Source organism: Simochromis diagramma, unplaced genomic scaffold, assembly GCF_900408965.1.
Source record: "Simochromis diagramma unplaced genomic scaffold, fSimDia1.1 OVJJ01000293.1, whole genome shotgun sequence".
Lineage (NCBI taxonomy): Eukaryota > Metazoa > Chordata > Actinopteri > Cichliformes > Cichlidae > Simochromis > Simochromis diagramma.
In genome coordinates this window covers 23,871,228-23,890,062 of record NW_024386801.1, presented here as the reverse complement: position 1 = coordinate 23,890,062, position 18,835 = coordinate 23,871,228, and the positions used below count along the sequence as shown (strand labels likewise).

Here is an 18,835-nt window from a genome sequence, read left to right as displayed (position 1 = left end):
AGCTATGCAAAATTTTCATTACCTATTTTTTCCCCTCTTTTGTCTAAAGCAGCTGTTTTCAGCCTGTATTGTTTTTACGCTTTTCCTACTAATTTTTGTCAAATCAGCTGCTCTGCTGCCAGTAGACTTTACCCTTTAACCTTTAATACTATCAGGACAAACGTAAAGTTATCATGACTTAAAAAGGCTACATCAAATTATGTAACACATAAATATAACAGATTCGATGAAGTTTAAAAAAAAAAAAGGCAATCCACCACAATTTGACAGGAAGCAGCACCTGATCAATCAACCATTATTTGTTAGTAAATGTAGAATGGGCTGTTTATTAAAAATGACTTTCAACTGTGTGTCAAAACAATGAAATCAAAGGACAAACATGTTCCTAATATTAAGCAGCCTTGTGTGGCCTCTTCTGTTCCTCCACATAATTACTGGCATGACTCAGTTTAAAAGCATCAAATTTACAAACATAATTGTATTTTCAGCCAATAATTGATGGGGTTTATTTAGTTTCACCCAACTGGTCCTACACTTATGAGAAAAGGATAACTTAACACCTCAAGTTTGGAGAGGGAAAACACATAAAACGGATGTCCACAAATCATCAGTCCTACAGCAGAGCTCTTTGTCCCAAATGGATTTTATTGGGAAGATACTGTACAGAGCTTAGACTCCTCGGGGCTGCTTGAAGTTCATGCCGACAGTAGGTTGGGTGACCTGCAGGTTGGACAGGCTGCCAAAATCCTGAGGGACATAAACAAGACACTGGTTTAAGAACTGATCTGAAAGGAGGTGACTGCAACTCAATATCAACTCAATACTCAATGTCTGAGAGCACCAGGGTCTGACAGGAACAGACAGTCCAGCAAACACAGGGAAGGCTCACATGTTTATATGCCTGTAGTTAATAAATGACCTGGCAACAAAGGCGCCATGATCACCTTTCGATACAGGCTCAAGGGAAATGCAAAAGCAACAGCAAAGTTACACAGCTAGCTGTCTGCGTCTTCTTAATGGAATGGTCCTTCAAATATTTTGGCCTGCTGTGTAGCACGACTACCCGGCTGGTTTGTACTTCAGCTGTGGTGAGTACATTTATATTCACTTATTACCAGGCATGTGTGGCTGCACCAGCATAAACACTCATGGTTTTTTTAAATGCTGTGTCCTGAAATAAATACGTGATGTGAAGGTTTTAATATAGTGATGTTAAACAAAATGGGTGGGGGATCTAAATACATCACATGAACAACAACACACTTGACAAAAACTGCCAAAATCAGTGTGAAAAACTAAGTACACCCCCATGATTCCCAATCAGGTTGAGGTTTGAACTTTGACTAGGCCATAGTTCCCTTCTTTCGCTGCATCTCTGTTGGAGATTTGCCCCCGTCCTGTTTCCTGACCAAAGCTGATCATTTTGATATACAGAGTACAACAAGACGTCCTGTGGCTGCAAAAGCAGCTCATATCACTGGTCTCCTCTGTCCATGGGGCGTAGTTTTAGAAGTGCGTGGTTCATCAAAGCCAAGTAAAGGCATTTGTTGATAAATGACCGAAAAGAGAAATCACTACCTTCATCTGTTACACATTTACAGATTTATTTCAGCATCGTGTAATTATTTGTCTTCAAACATCAGGCCTAACACAGTTCCCTTGTACATTTTAAGTAGTAATACTATTTTTACTTCATAACAGTGAAAAACTTATTGTTAAAATAATTTAACATGAACACTTAAATTTATCATGTAAACATGCCAGATTTAGCCAGAGACTCATTTTCATCTGCAGTCCCTGGAAGGCTGATGGTGTTTACAGACAGAACAGAGCGTTTGTCCTGGAAATCCTTCAGTATTTTTTAATTATACTGCTATCAATTTTAACATTTACATGCTATCTGAGGCCCGTGGAATCTAAGGTGCAGGGTTTGTTTGGTTTTTCAGTTTATCTGAACACTGCATTGTCTGACATTGGGCTGAATTTGCTGGGGTGTCCACTCCCAAGAAGGTCGGCAACTGTCTTGAATTAGAAACCGCTTTAGTTACCAAATACATGTACACGTGCATGGAACTGGATTTGGGCTATTTCTTTGCCTGTAGTGTACATAACAGAGTAGACAACAGCACATATAGCATACTTATATGTGTTTAAAAAAAAGAGGAAAAACACATGTCCCGTTATCTAATTTTTTTTCTGTCTACGACATTTCAAAACAAGTTTTAAGGGCATGATGCACTTTGACTCTCTGGTTTGAGTGGCTGTTTTTAAAAGCTCCCTTCTTGCTGCTGGAATCGGACCGTTACAAGCTCAGGTTGATTCTAGTAAAATCCTTTACCTGGAAATTCTGCCATTTAAAAGCTGAACACAGGGACAGAGGCAAATATGTCCCAACAAACTGATTTCAGCCATTTAAATGCTTCTGTGCTTTAAATAAAATCTTCTGGTTTAAAAGGCCTGAACAGCAACCTCCACTCTGACAGTTACACTGGTTACACAACAACTGCCAGTTTTAATGAAACACTAAAATGGATCAAAGTTTTCTGAAGTTTTCAAACCCTCTGGTTCCTCTGAAGGCGATTCGTGACCTCCCTTGATGTTGCTTGATGAGATGTGCCTTCCTACAACTCCTCTCTAGAACTACACAAACTTTTTCTAAAGAGCTCCACTGGCTGGATAAGATTCAACACTCAAACTCCATTAACTCCAACCATCTTTTTTATTTCCCAACTCAAGACCAATTGCTCTGTTATCATTAACAAGATTAGATGCCCGTGTCTGATCTAAGTCATTCCACCATTAAACATCTAACAAATCAGCTTCTTATTTCTGTCATTACCTTTGTGAGCCTGTTGCTTTTACATCTTTTTATTTTCATTTGTAGTTGGAACAGGCCTTTAATTCTAAGATTTATGTCTGATCACATAATTTTTCAGTAGTTTGTTTTTGTGTTTAAAAGGTAAAAAAAAAAAAAAAAATAGCATAACACGGCACACAGAGGATTCAATTTGTGAGAGGATTTGTTTACTGTATAACAGAACCTTGATTTTAATCAGTTAATACATTAACCGCTAAGCCCCAGCAGAGTAAGATGAACGTAAGTACCGCAAAAACTGTACTTGTTCTGTCCTGTTACAGAAAGACTTACCAGCAGCTTCAGCATCTCCTTGGTGTCGGGATCAACTTCAATCAGCTCCTGGTCCAAAGCAGACACCTGGACAGATAAACACACAGGAATCACATTAGCCATTATCTCACACCTCAGTTATTTCCACAGTTACAAAGTAACACCGTATTATTTTGTTTACTTATATCCATCTGTTGTTTAAAAAAAATTGTACGAGTGCACAAAAAGAACAGAAAGTCCTTCAAAACTCAAGAAAATTTGTATGTGTTGTTTTTTTTCTGCATTGTGAATCACCTGCCTACAGACCATAATCACAAAACAACTGGTAGAAAGAAAGGTGTTCGGTTCAGGCAGACTACCAGGACACAAAAAACACATAACAGGCACAATTTGGTTTGATGTGTCCAAAAGCCCCATCATGGCTGGACACTCGACTGTTCCAGCTCCTGACCATGTTTGCACTTCTGAGATCACCTGTGGATAAACTGGTTGAAGCAAACACTCACAAATATATAGCTCTGTCTTGCAGCCAGTAACAAAATGTATGAAGCCAGTGGTACAAAACTACAGTTTTATTCAAATTTGCAACGTAGATGCACACATACTGAAATATTGGCACACTACAATGCAGACTTTTTTTATTTCTTTTAATTTTATTTTCTACTTTGTACATTCTCTGCTATTACTCTGCTCTATTACTGTTAAGCTCAACTATTTCTCCAATAGATGAAACAAATCAAAACCCAAACGCCAGATGGAGTGAAGATACTTTCTAATCCTAATCAAATGTTAATGGGTAAAAAGGAAATCAAAAGCTTCAAACACAAACAGATAGGGATGGTATAAAACATGGATGTAGATTCCAGGATAGGGAAGATTAAGCCAATGTGGAAATATCGCCAACCTGCATTCTATCTGAGAGCCACCAGATGGCATAAGCTGTGGTTGCAAAGAGACTCCAGATTCTATAGAATCCTTTTATCTTGGCCTCTGTCCTGTGGAGTTTATGGTCTTAGTCTCTTACTCTGTATTACAATAAATAAAAGAAACGGTCTGCAGTGCTCACGCAGAGCAACTTTCAAGTGTCTTTCTTTTACTGCCTTCAACAGGCATCGTTACATATGTCTTGAAAAATGTTTGTTTAGAAATTAGAATAATTGTATTACTCTAGAGTGATTGTTGCTTATCCCTAGTGCAACTGTAGCCTTACAGGCTTGTGGGATGAGTTTTGTGCAGCATGTTGAGGTGCCTGGAACAATAATTGAGATCCATCATACAGTTTACATGCAACACATTAATATTTATAAATGTGAAACATTTTGATGTTTTACACAATTAAATGTCAAATTTAGAAATCCATGAGTTTAAAAGTGCAAATAAATTGATCTTCAGAAAAATTAGACTTATTAAAATGTACTCATTCCACTCCTTTACCCAAAAATAATATCCAAGCTTTTGCTTTATTTCTTAACATTTGTTTAAAAAAAATAAATGTGCCAAATTTGCCAAAAGAAAAGAAGTTTACTAAGGTAAACTGGAGCAGTTGGCAATTATAACGACAATACTGTAACACTACAGCAATATTTTTTTTTAAAAAAGTCAGTGGTTCCCCTCAAAGCTGTGTATTTGTAGTTTTAATTGTGAAGACTTAGCACAATTTAACCCCACATTTCACAATAACAAAAATAGTTTCAAAAACACTCTTAAAAACAGACTTATGTTTTAGGCTAATAATGCACAGATTTGGCTATTATTCTGTGGTTGACCCATTTAATCAATCACATAAGCTACCAGACCTCAGTATCAATGGCCTGCTGATGCACTCTTGATGCTTTTCAGTTCTATATTGCAGCAAATAAATCCACACATTCACAAACAAAAATAATGGGGACAAACAGTGATCTGTGCACAGTGATGTGTTGATGGACGATACAATCTTCATCTGTATGTAAAATGAAAATTACTGATGCAGCAATTTAGCCATTCATTCTTCACTTTTTATCTAGTTGTAAATTGCTGTAATATTGTATGATTACAATAGACTTGCCCAGCACATGAACCCTGTAGTACCATGTACGTTTAGTTACGTGACCACTTGTGGATCAGGCTCAAACTTCAGTCAACAATCAGCAGATCGTTCAGCACCTCTCACCACAACATTTACAAACATCTATGGCAAAATTAGAAAAAGATACAACAGGAACTATACTAATGGTCCCAGTGGTTCCGGTAGCATGCTACCAGAATCAACAAGTTTTACAAGAGCAGATTCACTGCTTTTACCCGGTCTGGTATAACCAACACAGTGATGCGTTCACTGACCTCTGGTACATAGTTGTCTCTCCTCTCTCTCTCTTCCTCCTGCAGTTTGATGGAGATTCCTCTGACTGGACCCCTCTGAATCCTCTTCATCAGATGTGTTACATACCTACAAGTGGAGCAACGCACACAAAGCTGTCATCACATGGAACTGCCATGATAATACCATAGAAATTTGTACATATTATAGAAATGTCATGTAGGGACATGGTTACTATAGCAACACCATATGTTAAGATTCCCAAATGCATGCAACATCGAGACAAGCCTGGGCTTGTCTGAGAGCAAGGGCCAGGTGCCAAGGCACCAGTATACCCTCCATACTGGTTGCTTTGCTACCGCAACATCATTACACAGTCACTTCTATTTGTGCCATATAAGCACTGATATAGAAAGAGAAGAAATCAAAACCAGAAGCAAAGACACTGCCCAGTGTTTTTTTCCCCTCTCACAAACTCAGGTTTTCAAACTGTGCAACATCTCCCTCATATATCTGTGAATCTCTACGCTTCTGTAGTGAATACCATTAAAATGGCGGTAAAAACGGACACGATCATATCCTGGTGTCTTCAATCCGGCTGCAGCAGCCGCGGTGCAACACGCCAGGCTACAAAAATAGATAACTGTAGGTGGTGTACGACACAAAAACGGCGGCCCACACCAACAGTTATGACCTTTTTTAATTTGCACGTGGTGAGCATACAAACATCACCAGTCTCTGATGACGTATTTTCATGAAATACCACTATAATTTTGAGGCTTTTTAACCCACCTCTAATCTAAAAACACTGATGGTTTTGGAGTGTGTTTTGGTACAAAAGGGACTTAAAAAAATGATGAAATAAATGCTAACTCTGCTGCGAACTCAGATTCCACACCACAGACCCTCCATCAATATCTGCCTACTTAACAGAAAAATGTATTTATTTAATTAATGTCTACCATCCCAGGAATTGTTTGCAGTGTCTTAGAGCACCAGGGTCTGATAGGAATTGGCAGTCCTTCAAACACGGGAAAGGCTCAAAGGTTTATCTTCCTGTAATTTTTAATGACCAGGCAACATAGACGCCATGATCACCTTTCGATACAGGGTGGCAGATAAGCAAGACAAATTTGTGGTTGTGGGCTCCACTTTGCAATAGACAACTCACCCAGCGATCTTGTTGCGGAGCTTCTTGCTGGGGATGATGGCTATTTCTTCGCACACCCTCTTGTTGGTGTGGAAGTCATTTCCCAGCCGGGTGTAGTATTTTTCGATGATGACCCTGGCAGCCTTTTTCACCGTCTTGGTCCTGACTCGTCCCTGCATGAAGAGAACACGTGTTTACTCGTTACTCCTAGCATTTGGGTAAACTATCGGAACAGTCATTCTGGCACCATTTCTTTAAAAAACATCCGTTTGCCACCATGAGTGGAATCTAAATCCTATTTTAGGCCTGGCCAATCTGCAGGCAACTCCCTACCTGCAGGCTGACCAGGTCAAAGCTGTGGCTGTCCTTGATGTTACATGGCTGATTTTGCACACAACCTCCATTTCCATCATCTTGGACTGTACCAGGCAATGCTAGTCCTTGTTCTGCTCTGCAACGTCAGTGAGCTCAGTGTAGAAGCACATTAAGCAGTTTTCCTCCTGCTGCAGGTTCTGGCTGGAGCGGTCCTCCTGATCACAGTGGGTCTCCTGCACAGCAGAACAAGGACTAAAGGCATCAGCTGCTGCCCAAAATGGTAGAGTTGGAGTCCATCTGACTGGAAGATTACACTAAACGAACAAGCGGCTAAATGAATTCCTGGACGAATACACCGAAGACATAAAGAACCAATTTTACAAACAGGATGAAGAGGCCGAGGTAAACGTACCAACATCCCAAAGTAGTATTCTTGATAGCACCATCTATATTTGTTTCTTAGAGCCTTATGTGAGCCTGTGCTAATTTTGTTAGTTTTATCTTGTTAATGTTTAATATTATACATTTTTGCCTCTGGGTTGCTCTAACTTCCTTGGAATAAAGTTTACCCTTAAACTTGTGTGTCAGACGTTGTTTTTGGATTAATGTGGTGAAGTTTTGTCGCGCCACATAACATCTTCAGTATTCTGAAATCACTTGACCGAAGCACTGTGCGGCTGAAGACAAGCTCCCAACTAGATCAGGGACTGCAGCCTCCAGAGCAGCATTAGCTTCCTCAACGACACACAAGCTAACACCTGAGTTGGCCATCAAGCTAAGGTGAGCTATACTTTTCGGCAATTTAACCATTTTAACGGTTCGTGAACAAACAAATACCGCCTAGGTTGTTCTGTCAGTCCTCTCGATATTAACCGATAAAAACCCGAACAAGCACCGCGGCTCATTCAGCCGGTCGCTCCGTCAGCAGCAGCGTTACAGAAGCGCCGATAAAAAGTCGCGTTCGTATCATCTAACGTCAATACAGCGGCCACAAGGAAAGATTATTGATCTGCTGCTTATTGGTAAGGTTAAACGGAATACAAAACATTTTAAACGACAGGATTAGAATAGATAGTGTAGGTAGTCATATAAAAAACACCCACCATGTTGGATCGGCCCTGGTAAAAGAGAACAAGCACACTTCCGGTGGAAGCTTGAATCCTCGGGCGGAAGTTGAGAACAGAAACGTTCTGTCCCTGCAGCGACCCCTCCGACCGTAAGCTAAACAACAACCTCCAACATGCACATCTCTACAACAGACAAAAAACGCTTTCTTAAAATTTTGTGTTGTTCACCAGCTTTTCTCCTCACTGCCCTGCCATGCTGTTTGTATGTCAGAAATTTTCAGTGTGTGATCTTGAAGATGCTTCCATATATGAAAGAGAAATATGCATCTACAGGCGAAACAGAAAGTAATAGAAGAGAAAATGAGGAGACCTCAACTGTTTCTTTGACACTTGGTTTGATAAACTCACTACGTTAATGAAAGCGGTAAAATGGTGGGAAAAATCACAAGACCACAAGGCCAAAGCTCAAGAGGAAAACAACGTTTGATTGTGTATTGTTGGTTAAGGTTATGTATGGAGGAAAGCAAATAAAGTGTGTCTTGCGATATATGCCAAATAATGAACCTAACCTAACAATACAAACAAAGAAATACTGATAACATGACATATCAGATGGTATATAGCCTATGTTCCACAGAGGTGAATACAGGTTAACTTGTTCTATGATGTGCCACCACTTTGACAGATAATGATGGATACAATTGAAAAAATGGCAAAAATCAAAAACATTGATTAATCGGGGAATACTGTTTTCATGAAGTGGTGTATATATATGGTCTGCAAAAGTGCTTAGGTCAAAGTAACATCTTTGTGGATGGCACGACCCAAAGTTGCCCAACAGAACATTGCCCAAAACATGCCTCTGCCAACTTGCCTGCATAGGGAATGCCTAGGGAACACCTGGCACCAGGATGCAGGTGTTCCCTAGGTAAGAGAAAATGTAGCTTACACCAGTTGAGGTATGTAACATGTGACATTATTGTGATAATAAAATAATACCGTTATTGATCCCAAGGGTAAATTTGTGTCTGACATGGCCCATCTGCTATTTGTATGAAAATTAAAAAGCCTAATCGCTGTGGGAGCAAATGTTTTTCTGTATTGCTCTGTTGTACAACAGACAGAGAGGAGTCTTCTATTACTAATCTTCCATGAAAATGTTGTACAGTGGGTGATCAGAGTTATTCACATCCCCCAGCATGTACAGTCTGGCTCCAGCGCCAGCTTTCTTCACTAATTTGTCTAATCTCTTTGCATCCTTGTATCTGATGCTGCACTGCAGCATAGAACGGAACACTTGCCACCATAGACTGATAGAACACCTGCAGCAGCTTACTGCAGATGTCAAGAGATCTTAGTTACCTTAACAAAAATAGGCAATTTTGCCCCTTTTTTATAGTTCATCTTTATTCGGGGACTAGTCTCCTTGACCAATGTCTCAATTTCATTTGTAGATGACACCTAAATGGCACAATAAAGGTTTAGTCTGCTAGGTGGGTGTTATTTTTAAATAAAAGGTCACAAAGTTTCATGTATGATGGTATAAAACAATCTCAAGAGATAAGATAAGATAAGATAAGATTGTTGGACAACTCATGAAACATCTGCTCACATCTGGTTGAATTCAGTTGTGTAAATCCAAAAAGTGCAGTAAACCTCAAACCAGCAGCAGCACAGGTCAGCTGATCACAGCTTGTACACTAAGAAAATCTACTGGAGTGCTCAGTAGAAATTATTGTGAGTTGTGATTATTTTCCCCACACTGAGTCTCTCCATGTGATTTTTGGGTTCCCCCAAACGCTGAGTCCCACTTTTAAAGTCTTCCCCACTCATTTTCCTCACATCACCCTCTCCATTAATATAACAATAAGGTTTTGTTAGTGTTGCATGAAAGCGTTGCACCTGGGCTTTGCCCTCACCTCAGAAAATCTGGAAAGAGAAATGAGTGATGTGTGTCTTTGTGCCTCTGATAGTGTATTATGATGTGTATTTCAGGTTAGCACACTTTTAGAGAAGCCCATAAAGAGCCTGGGATGGTGCTACAATGCAGAACTCAATGATACTTGACAACTAGAACAACCAAGGCAGAACTTGGCTAATGACCTCAAGCGGATTAACAACACTGCACTCCCAGGGAAACTGAAGCGCTGGTGCTTCCAGTTTGGGTTATTACCCAGACTACAGTGGCCGTTGACCATGTATGAGGTCTCACTCAATCATCCCAATCGACTAGAGAGGCTAGTGAGCTCCTACGTTAAGAAGTGGCTCGGACTTCCCAAATGATTCAGCAGCGTTGGACTCTATAGCGACGGGATACTGTCATTGCCTATCCCTAGTCTGGTGGAGGAGTTTAAATGTGCAAAAGTGAGGCTTAAGATGTCACTCACGGACTCCCAAGACCCCATAGTGAGAGGCAGTGCTCCCACCCAAGCAACGGGGAGGAAGTGGACCCCAGCCACATCTGTGCTACAGGCCAAATCTGCTCTTCGGCATCATGATGTGGTGGGTCCCGTCCAACAGGGTAGAGGAGGATTTGGTCTTGGAGCAGTAACACCTCGGTGGCAACAGGCATCTGTAACCGAACGTCGAAAAATGGTGGTGGAGGAGGTGCGTCGACAGTAGTAAACAGCCAGACATGTCCAAAGCCGTAGTGCTGGCCAGGCAGGGTCGCTGGATGAATTGGGAGAAGCTCTCATGGAATGAAATCTGGAGGATGGAGTCTAATAGACTGTTTCGTAATCCGAGCGACATACGATGTGCTACCTTCCCCAATAAATCCACAGCTGTGGTTTGGAAAGGACCCATCCTGCCCCCTGAGGGCGTCTAGTGATAATGGCTGAGACACCCGATGAATCTAAGGTCCACTACTGACAATGTGTCCCAAATCTTAATATCTAATCTAGATCAGATCTCTAATCCCCCAAAAATGGCAGATTAGGTTGGGTAAAAGTTTCTGGGCTGCCTTTCCTCATAACAGCCATCCCTCAAGATTCTCTCCATTTAGAAGTATGCAATTTCAGGGACTATAACATCTAGTCCTTTTACTGAATCAGGTTAGCACACTGTGAAACCACACAAAAAACCACCTCTGTAAGATAAATGCATAAGGCCTTTTATGGACATGGTTACTTGTTTTTGTGTAGTTTGCCACCAGTAAAAAGGCAGGAGTTATGAACATGTTATGAACTGTGTTATGAATTAATTTTTATTAATTTTTAAAGCTTTGTATTGTACCAATATTATGATTGTGGATATTTATTTTCAATGCTGGACCCCTGAATCCTTGGACCACGTGTTGTAAGTTGATATTTTTGTTGATACTGTGCTAAAACCAATGTTAAAAAGGTTAATCATAGAAAAGGAATGATTAAGGGTTTAAAATGCGGTTCATTTGATTCGTTTTATAGTTTATTTATTGTCCTAAACTTATAAACCTTTGCTTGATTGACATATTGAATATTCACCGGTCTGAAAACCTCTAGTGAAAGACTGATTTTTGCTGTTAAGTGAGATAACTGGGATTTCTAATTGGTTGAATTATACCGTGTGATTGAGACCATAAGAGTAAGAGGTTCAATATTGCTTCAATGTTTATTTGGTTTATACCATTTGAAACTGAGTATGTTTAATATCTAATGCCAGTGTTCCGTCGTCGCAGCCCACAAATCAGTAGCATACATTGCGTTGAGTCGCATGTGCGCGCATGCGCGTTTTAGAATAATTCCACTATGTCAATAGGAGCCGTCAGTTCACAGACGACAAACGGTAAGTAAATTATCTTTCTTTTTACTTAAGCAAAGTTTTCTATTTAGTGATATACGGTTAGGGTGACTGCTGGTCTCACGGCTAATGGCTGTCTAACAGATATAGCTGTCAGTTTGTGCTTTGCGTAAGCCGATCTGACAATGTATGTTTAACTCCGACATACAACAAAAGGATAGACATTTATACAAAGAGACACAATTGAACAAGGGAAGATTTGCACATTTATTTTGTGTTTGTTATTTGTAATAACAGAGAAAATCTGGCAAGATAAATGAGTAGTTCGTGTCTTCATTTTTCTGACAATTTCAACTGAACATTTCAGGGATTCGTATATGTGGCATACATATTTGGCAATACTGTTTGTTAAGAATTACACAATTCATATTTCGATTATTTAAAAAAAATCAAATTATAGTTTGTTTCATTTAATAAAGATTTATGCTGGTAGATGCTGCCGATGTCATTTTGTTTGCACTTCATTTCCCATGCGGCATTCTTCTCTCACGTGACTTGTCACAGTCACATGTCAACATGGCTGCCACTGTATGCAACGAAGATTTCACCAACTTACAGCTTCTTCTGAAGGTATGTCAAACATTAACATTTTGTAAAACAGTCAGCTTTCAGAGAGTCTGTTAGTCTGCTAGCTCTTTGTATTTCTCATTCTGTAGACATAAAGACACGATTTTTATCTAAATACTGCAATTTTATTTAAAAACTTCAGTGAAGTGGAACTGACCTTAAAAACCTCCAGTGACAGTAAATTGAACCGCATTAGCAGATTTGAGGACATCTTAGGGCTTCACGTACCAACTCCATGTTCAGATCTGAGAAATTGTTACACGTTAGTTTTAAGTCACTGAGAGTGGATTGTTTTTTCTCTGGAGGCTCCTTCTAAAGATGCAGTGAGAGAGGTTTGTGTGCAGAGTCAAAGAGGTCTGAGTCAGCGGCTAACTGAGAGCACTGCAGCAACACTCGGCATTTCGGAAGGCCAGGCTGCACAGGTAACACAAAAACATCAGTGTGTGTTGGTCCTTGCAGTGTGTGTGGACATACAGTAGTTTACTGACCCGTGCTGCAAGCACTTGACTGTGTTTTGGGGGATATAAAGAAAGTTCCACTAAGTTCAGTCGTTGTATTTTAACTTGAGGACTTGGTTGAAATCGATTAATATAATTTTTTCCTACCAATTCGCAACTTTAAACGACAGTTCTACATGTAGAGACACGTGCACTCACTAGTTTTATTATTATGACATGTGTCAACACTAAAAAACAAACAAAACAAAAAAACCCTCCATATCAAAACTGAAAATATTGTACATTTATGATTATACAAAAAGGCCCTTTTCAGGGAAATGGGTCAACAATGTAAAGCAGTTCTGCAGCTATGAAGGTTTATCAAGTCTTGAAAGCTGGTGCTTCTAATTCCTACAGGTGTTCCAACTTTTCTGGATTACTTACAAAGCCCCCTCTGTCTGCATAAAACCAGTATTGGAACAGACTGTGGTAACATACCCTCGTGAGCATCAGTTGAACAGTAAAGTACTGCAGAAAGTAGTGTGTTGCTACAAAAATGGCAAGAAGAAGGCAATTAACAATGAAAGGGAGACAGACCATCATAACACTTATAAATGCAGGTCTTTCCCACAGAGAAATTGCAAAGAAAGTCAAAGTGTCGGGAGTCCAGTTTCCTTCACCATCAAAAGTAACTCTGGCAGACCCAAAGCCACAACTGAACCACGCGAGTTGCAGCAATAAAGGCATTGCTAAGACATCGGAATAAGAAAAAGAGGCTTTCCTGGGCCATGAAACACCATCATTGGACTACTGAAGACTGGAAGAAGGTATTACGGACTGATGAATCAAAATCTGAAATCTTTGGTTCATCACGCAGGATCTTTGTACACCGTAGAGTAGATGGAAGGATGGTTCCACAGTGTGTGGCATCAACTGTCCAACACGGAGGAGGAAGTGTGACGGTCTGGAGCTGTTTTGCTGGATTTGACAGGTGGTTCACTTGTAGAACTGGCTTTGGGTGGCCAGTAGAGGAACTACAGTTTTTGACATTTCCTAACTGGGTTAATTTTCTTGATCCTCAAATTTGAGAACACGGAATCATTAAAATCTTGACATTCTTACTTTGAAAATTACTTAAAGTTCAGTGAGCATTAAAATAGTTAACTATTGCTGGCTTTGATCGAGGACTTTAAATAGCTGTAAAACATGTGTTTCCAATGTGAATCTGAGTTATTTTCTGTCCTTTAGCTGGTCCAGTCCCTCCATGCACTCTCCCATTACGTCCTTTTCTACAACCTCAGCTCTCCAGAGCAGATCCTCGCTATCTTCCCCGAGTCCTTCCATTCCAGTCTGAAAAACCTGATCACCAAGATTCTGTTAGAGAACAGGTCAGTCCCAGAAAAACCTTGAATGCTGCACGCTATTCATTTCTTTTAAATTAGCAGTAAACTGTTTTTGTTATTCCCTTCAAAAACCTAAATAAAAATGTTGATTAGAAAAAAAAACGTTATACATGAAAAAAGTAATGTGGGCTCGAGAGGGAGATAAAGGTATTAAATGTGTTTAACAGGATGAGAAATGTTCTTTCTGTTTTCCCTATCTTACTATTTGCTGATGATGTAACCATAAGCTGTAATTATGTCTGATGTCTCTGCTGTTTTGCAGTGCAACATGGAGGACAGAAGCCCTCAGTAATCAGAGTGAGTAGACTCGTCATTTATAGCTATGCACATATGTGTGTGTTTACGTGTGTTTGTATGCATGTAATGTATGTCTCTCCTTCTATAAACCATAACATGATGGTAAAAGCTGAATTATATGAGACATATATTGTACCTCCGCCTGTAACAGCCAACCCAACAAAATCAGACATGTTTTTGCCTTGTTCATTGCAATAATGTAATTTATGTTGCTTTGTAAAAGCAATTTAGCTGGATCACCATTATATGTGGAAAACAATGGGGATGATGTCAACATCTGTCCATATATTTTGCAGTTTTTACCATTATACTGCAAGAAGATTTGACTGGGAGTTTATCTTGCCATTTCAACCGCCTGTGTTAAAAGACTGTGTCTGTAGGAGATTATTATATCTCAATGTAATGTCCCCTGAAATCATTGAGGTGTGTGTGTGTGTGTGTGTGTGCGTGTGCATGAATGCACCCAGTCTCTCTCCCTCAACTGAAGGACTTGGATTGGAGAGTTGACATGGTGACCAGCTCAGACTCAGTCAGTCGGATGTCGGTGCCAACCTGCCTGGTTCAACTCAAGGTCAGTGTGAGACCACCTGCTTCAGAATATTTTTTTTGCATAAATATGAGCTAAAGCATTATCAGCTACAAAAGTTGTGAAAGTAGTGTCACGAACCGGGCCGTACATTCATGACAAAGAAAACCCCAGACATGGTTAGGAATGTATTCCAAGCTGCTTTATTCTTTTAAAACAAATAAAACAGAAAAGAAACCCTACTGTCAAAAACAAACAGTGGTGTGAGTAATCAGTACCATCCGTAGTGTGTGAAGGAATGGATGAGAGGAAGATGATGCATGTAATAGTGTCAAAAGCAGAGTCCAACCTGGAAATGTTCATTTACATTTCCCCCCACACCCCATCCCTGCTCAGCCACTTAGCTACCTGAGCCATGGTCCGAGTAACCCTCATCACTTAGGCCACTCACACGCGAACTTTAGTCAGACCAAGTCCTTTGCACTACTTCTGAGCACTTTTCATGCACAGTTGGTGCAGAGCACCTATAATTTCGTTGTACATGTACAATGACATTAAAAAGCTATTCTGTTTTATTCTAGTGGACCCAATAATGTTTATTTATTTTTTCCTGGAAAAAGTGGCCAAATATTAATTATCTGCGACTATCTGGGATCAACAATCAAAGACAGGTGGCTCTTTAATTTAGCAAAAAAGGGTCCACCAAGGCCACTTCTTCTGTAAATTTCTGCTTCTTGGTCTACTCAGGCAGTGTTTGAAAAATCCATTATGTTCCAGTGGTGATGTCATTTACTACTCTCAAGAGATCACTCTGACCTGCAGATCTGACCCTGCATCACCCTGCAGCTGGTCTGAGTGACATATACCATTGACACATCAACCACCATCAGCCCAGATACCAGCCAGTTATTTATCTCTCTTGCATCAGATCCAGGAGCCGTCCGTCTCCCACGATGTGCAAAGAAAAAATTTTGGACATAACAATAAAGTGCACATCATGCGCACATATTCATTTATCATATAATCATATATCGGATGTGTTATAACATACAATGCAATACTACTATATTATATGAGGCATTATATAAGGATTGAAATAAAGTATCTTACATCAATCAATCAACGGGATATTCCAGTGTTTTAGCTTTAGTATAACTGAGATTTTAACACAGTTTAGCAAACACACTCATTCCTAAATAATTGTTGAGTAAACAGTGATACTATTCACGTTTCATACTGAAGGTATGGTCAGAGTGGGTATATTCATAAAATTCTCGACATTCACAAACATCCAAACAACATAGTGCATTGACTCATTTGTGTTTGGAGGCAGAGTAAACAGAGGCGGCAAAAGTACAGACTTTCTGTACTTAAGTAGAAGTACAGATCCTAGTGTTAAAAATACTCCAGTAAAAGTTGAAGTACTGATTCAGCTTTTTTACTCAAGTAAAAGTGAAAAAACACAGGCTCTGAAATGTACTTGAAGTTAAAAAGAGTAGCTCCTTGAAGAACAATTCTACTAACCATTTTTGTACAAAGGTAACTGAACCTTGTGCTAAATGAATATAAACAATATCAGTACACAAGAGTGCAAATATTTTTCCAATCTAAATTCTCATAAAAGATTCAATCTGTTATGTAGACGAGAATGTAAAAAAAAAACCAAACTATTTTCTGTTGCCTGCAGGGTGACTTTGTCTCCACACATAAACAGTAAAATGAGTACAGTCAGGGGTTACAGTCGGATTTAGCAGGTGGGGGAACCCTAAGATCTGTGTAGTGGCTCAGCAAAAGGAAATAATCACAACTCACAATTATTTATAGTATGAGCTTCAGTAGACTTTCTAAGTGTACATAATGTGACCATGTACACAAACACTTGAGTGACATTAGCTCTCCTTCTTTTCTCTCCCTGTGAAATACAGCACCTGGAGCAACACACTGTGCGACAAATTGCACACAAACAGTTTGTGTTTGCTAATGTTTGCAGAGCTGATAGCAACGTTGAATTTTTGAAATAACCTGTCACTTAAAAAAACATCACTCCCTTCATGCGTTCTCCTCTTCTGTAGCGCTAGCTAGATGCTGAAGTACTACAACCACAACATACCTGCACTCCTTCCAGCCCACTTTAATCCGCCCAAGTATAAACACTATAAATGAACCTAAAGTAACAAGTCTGTTTTGAAAATGTGAGGAGAAGAAAGTACAGATATTTGTTTTAAAAATGTAGGGAATTAATGTAAAAAGTTGTCAGAAAATTAAATACTCAAGGACAGACACCTGAAAATTCAGTACAGTACAGTAACAAAGCATTTGTTACCCATGCTGCAGATTGCTGCGTTGAAAGTGAAATCTTTATCTAATCTTGTGAAAAATGTCATGCACTTCTTATTTTTCAGATGGTGGATCCATGTTCATCAGCAGACAGTGAGTCTGTTTCCTCTGTGACTGTGGAGCTGAGTAGGGAGTCTCTGGACACTATACTGGATGGACTTGGACGCATCAGAGACCAACTGTCAGTAGTTGCTGGGAAGTGATCACTGAAAGCTCAGAGACAGTGCTTTGATTTTTACAGTGTGATGCTGATGTGTTTGGACTATCATCTGTGTCTAACAACTGCCTGTGTGTCCCCACTTTGCCCCAGTACAAAAGTCAAGATGAATTATGGTGGAACTATTTCCATCCATGTTGAGTTAGTGCTTTAAGAATTTCTCCAGTAATGAAGGTAAATTGAGACATACGGTCTCACCTCCTGTCTCGTCCAGTTGGTAAACTTGTATACCTGGAACTTGATATAACCCATCAGATTTAGTCCTCACAGTTTTCAAGATAAAATTTATTGCCATAGGTCTGCTCTTTACTTTGTATAGAGGTCCCAGTAGTGGAACCATGATAATATGTGTCTACTTCCAGTCAACAGTGAAAAAACTTTGGTTGCAAATGATTTAACCAGCTGAAATTGTCACAGGTTTCATGTCCTATATATCTGTGTATTAATTTGGTGATTTAGAACATATCTGAATGTTGTTTAACTAATGGATTAGAATGAAATATGTCTTTCATTCTAACTGTTCAATCAATAAAAATTAATTTCAATTGGATCTGCCACAAGTTGAAGCAATTTCCACGTCTTTTTTATCAAGCAGTTTTAAATTGAAGACAGTAGCTTTTGCAGAAGCACTCAATTTATTCCCATTTCTTTCACTAGCTCTATAAAACGTAAAACATACCAAAATTGTATTTTTGCACCAACAAGGTGATTCCCATAGCACTTTTAGCTGAAATCTTGGCATATCTTGGCACTGTTGGGCAAACCAGATAAGTTCAGGACAAAAGAAATAGCAAGGTCTAAAAAAACAAAACGATGTACAGCAGATAAAATGTCTTTAAGTAATAGGGAAAATGCCAATTCTGTTCGCTCCAGTCTGAATGCCAAATGTCTTTGGGCAAGATACTAATCACAAGTTGCTCTCTGGTGCATCCATCGCAGCATGAATGTGAGTTAATGTTAGATGGAAGCAATTATATAGAAAGAGCATAGAAAAAAGCGTTTGTGTGAATGAGGCAAGTTGTGTAAAGTGTTTGAGTGCTCACTTTGAGTCGAAAAGCTATCTAAGAACCACTCAATTTACCAATTAGTCTAATACAGCTAACAGGAACCACATTGCAAAGGTGCCCCACAGACTAACAAACACATACTAGGAGGATGTAAGATGGGACAGTGTACACTGAGAGACACAACGAAGTTGCTGGAATAGTGTACAAAAACATCTGTGCTGCATATGGACTAGAAGTCTCCAGTTTCCAATGGCAGACGCCACCAAAGGTAGTTGAAAACTACACGGTTAAGGTCCCGTGGGTCTT

The 18,835-nt window shown here is 39.5% G+C and overlaps 2 protein-coding genes and 2 non-coding genes across 6 annotated transcripts; 1 reads left to right on the top strand and 3 right to left on the bottom strand.

The window, feature by feature from the left end:
• Positions 1-298: 298 nt before the first annotated feature.
• LOC120730341 (40S ribosomal protein S17) lies at positions 299-12,484 on the bottom strand. 3 transcript variants are annotated; one of them, XM_040026687.1, is made up of 5 exons: positions 12,472-12,484; positions 6,598-6,773; positions 5,450-5,555; positions 3,149-3,214; positions 299-747 (listed from the first exon to the last, which is right to left on the bottom strand). In XM_040026687.1, the coding sequence occupies exons 2-5, from the start codon at positions 6,753-6,755 to the stop codon at positions 670-672; spliced, it is 408 nt and encodes a 135-aa protein (XP_039882621.1). In that variant the 5' UTR covers positions 6,756-6,773; positions 12,472-12,484; the 3' UTR covers positions 299-669. The 3 variants fall into 3 exon arrangements, with proteins under 3 accessions (XP_039882621.1, XP_039882622.1, XP_039882623.1); XM_040026688.1 differs by lacking the exon at positions 12,472-12,484 and adding an exon at positions 8,132-8,142 and having other exon boundaries at positions 6,598-6,783; XM_040026689.1 differs by lacking the exon at positions 12,472-12,484 and adding an exon at positions 7,995-8,123 and having other exon boundaries at positions 6,598-6,749.
• On the bottom strand, positions 829-958 carry LOC120730545. Its single transcript, XR_005695123.1, has one exon. It is a non-coding gene; the product is annotated as a small nucleolar RNA SNORA71 (small nucleolar RNA).
• On the bottom strand, positions 6,410-6,538 carry LOC120730561. The gene has a single exon (XR_005695139.1). It is a non-coding gene; the product is annotated as a small nucleolar RNA SNORA71 (small nucleolar RNA).
• On the top strand, positions 11,702-18,092 carry commd9 (COMM domain containing 9). Its single transcript, XM_040026685.1, has 7 exons — positions 11,702-11,723; positions 12,243-12,308; positions 12,611-12,727; positions 13,991-14,130; positions 14,408-14,442; positions 14,910-15,013; positions 17,371-18,092. Exons 2-7 carry the CDS (start codon positions 12,255-12,257, stop codon positions 17,506-17,508), a joined length of 588 nt encoding a protein of 195 aa, XP_039882619.1. The 5' UTR covers positions 11,702-11,723; positions 12,243-12,254; the 3' UTR covers positions 17,509-18,092.
• The last annotated feature ends 743 nt before the right edge of the window (positions 18,093-18,835 follow it).

Bases quoted from the DNA above. Each gene is read 5' to 3' on its own strand.
- commd9 (XM_040026685.1), top strand. From the start codon at position 12,255: ATGGCTGCCACTGTATGCAACGAAGATTTCACCAACTTACAGCTTCTT. The intron at 14,131-14,407 runs GTCAGTCCCAGA...GCTGTTTTGCAG, and splicing joins AAGATTCTGTTAGAGAACAG to TGCAACATGGAGGACAGAAG. The intron at 14,443-14,909 runs GTGAGTAGACTC...GAATGCACCCAG, and splicing joins AGAAGCCCTCAGTAATCAGA to TCTCTCTCCCTCAACTGAAG.
- LOC120730341 (XM_040026687.1), bottom strand. From the start codon at position 6,755: ATGCAGGGACGAGTCAGGACCAAGACGGTGAAAAAGGCTGCCAGGGTC. The intron at 3,215-5,449 runs GTCAGTGAACGC...TTATCTGTCCAG, and splicing joins GAGACAACTATGTACCAGAG to GTGTCTGCTTTGGACCAGGA. The intron at 748-3,148 runs GTAAGTCTTTCT...TATGTCCCTCAG, and splicing joins AGGAGATGCTGAAGCTGCTG to GATTTTGGCAGCCTGTCCAA.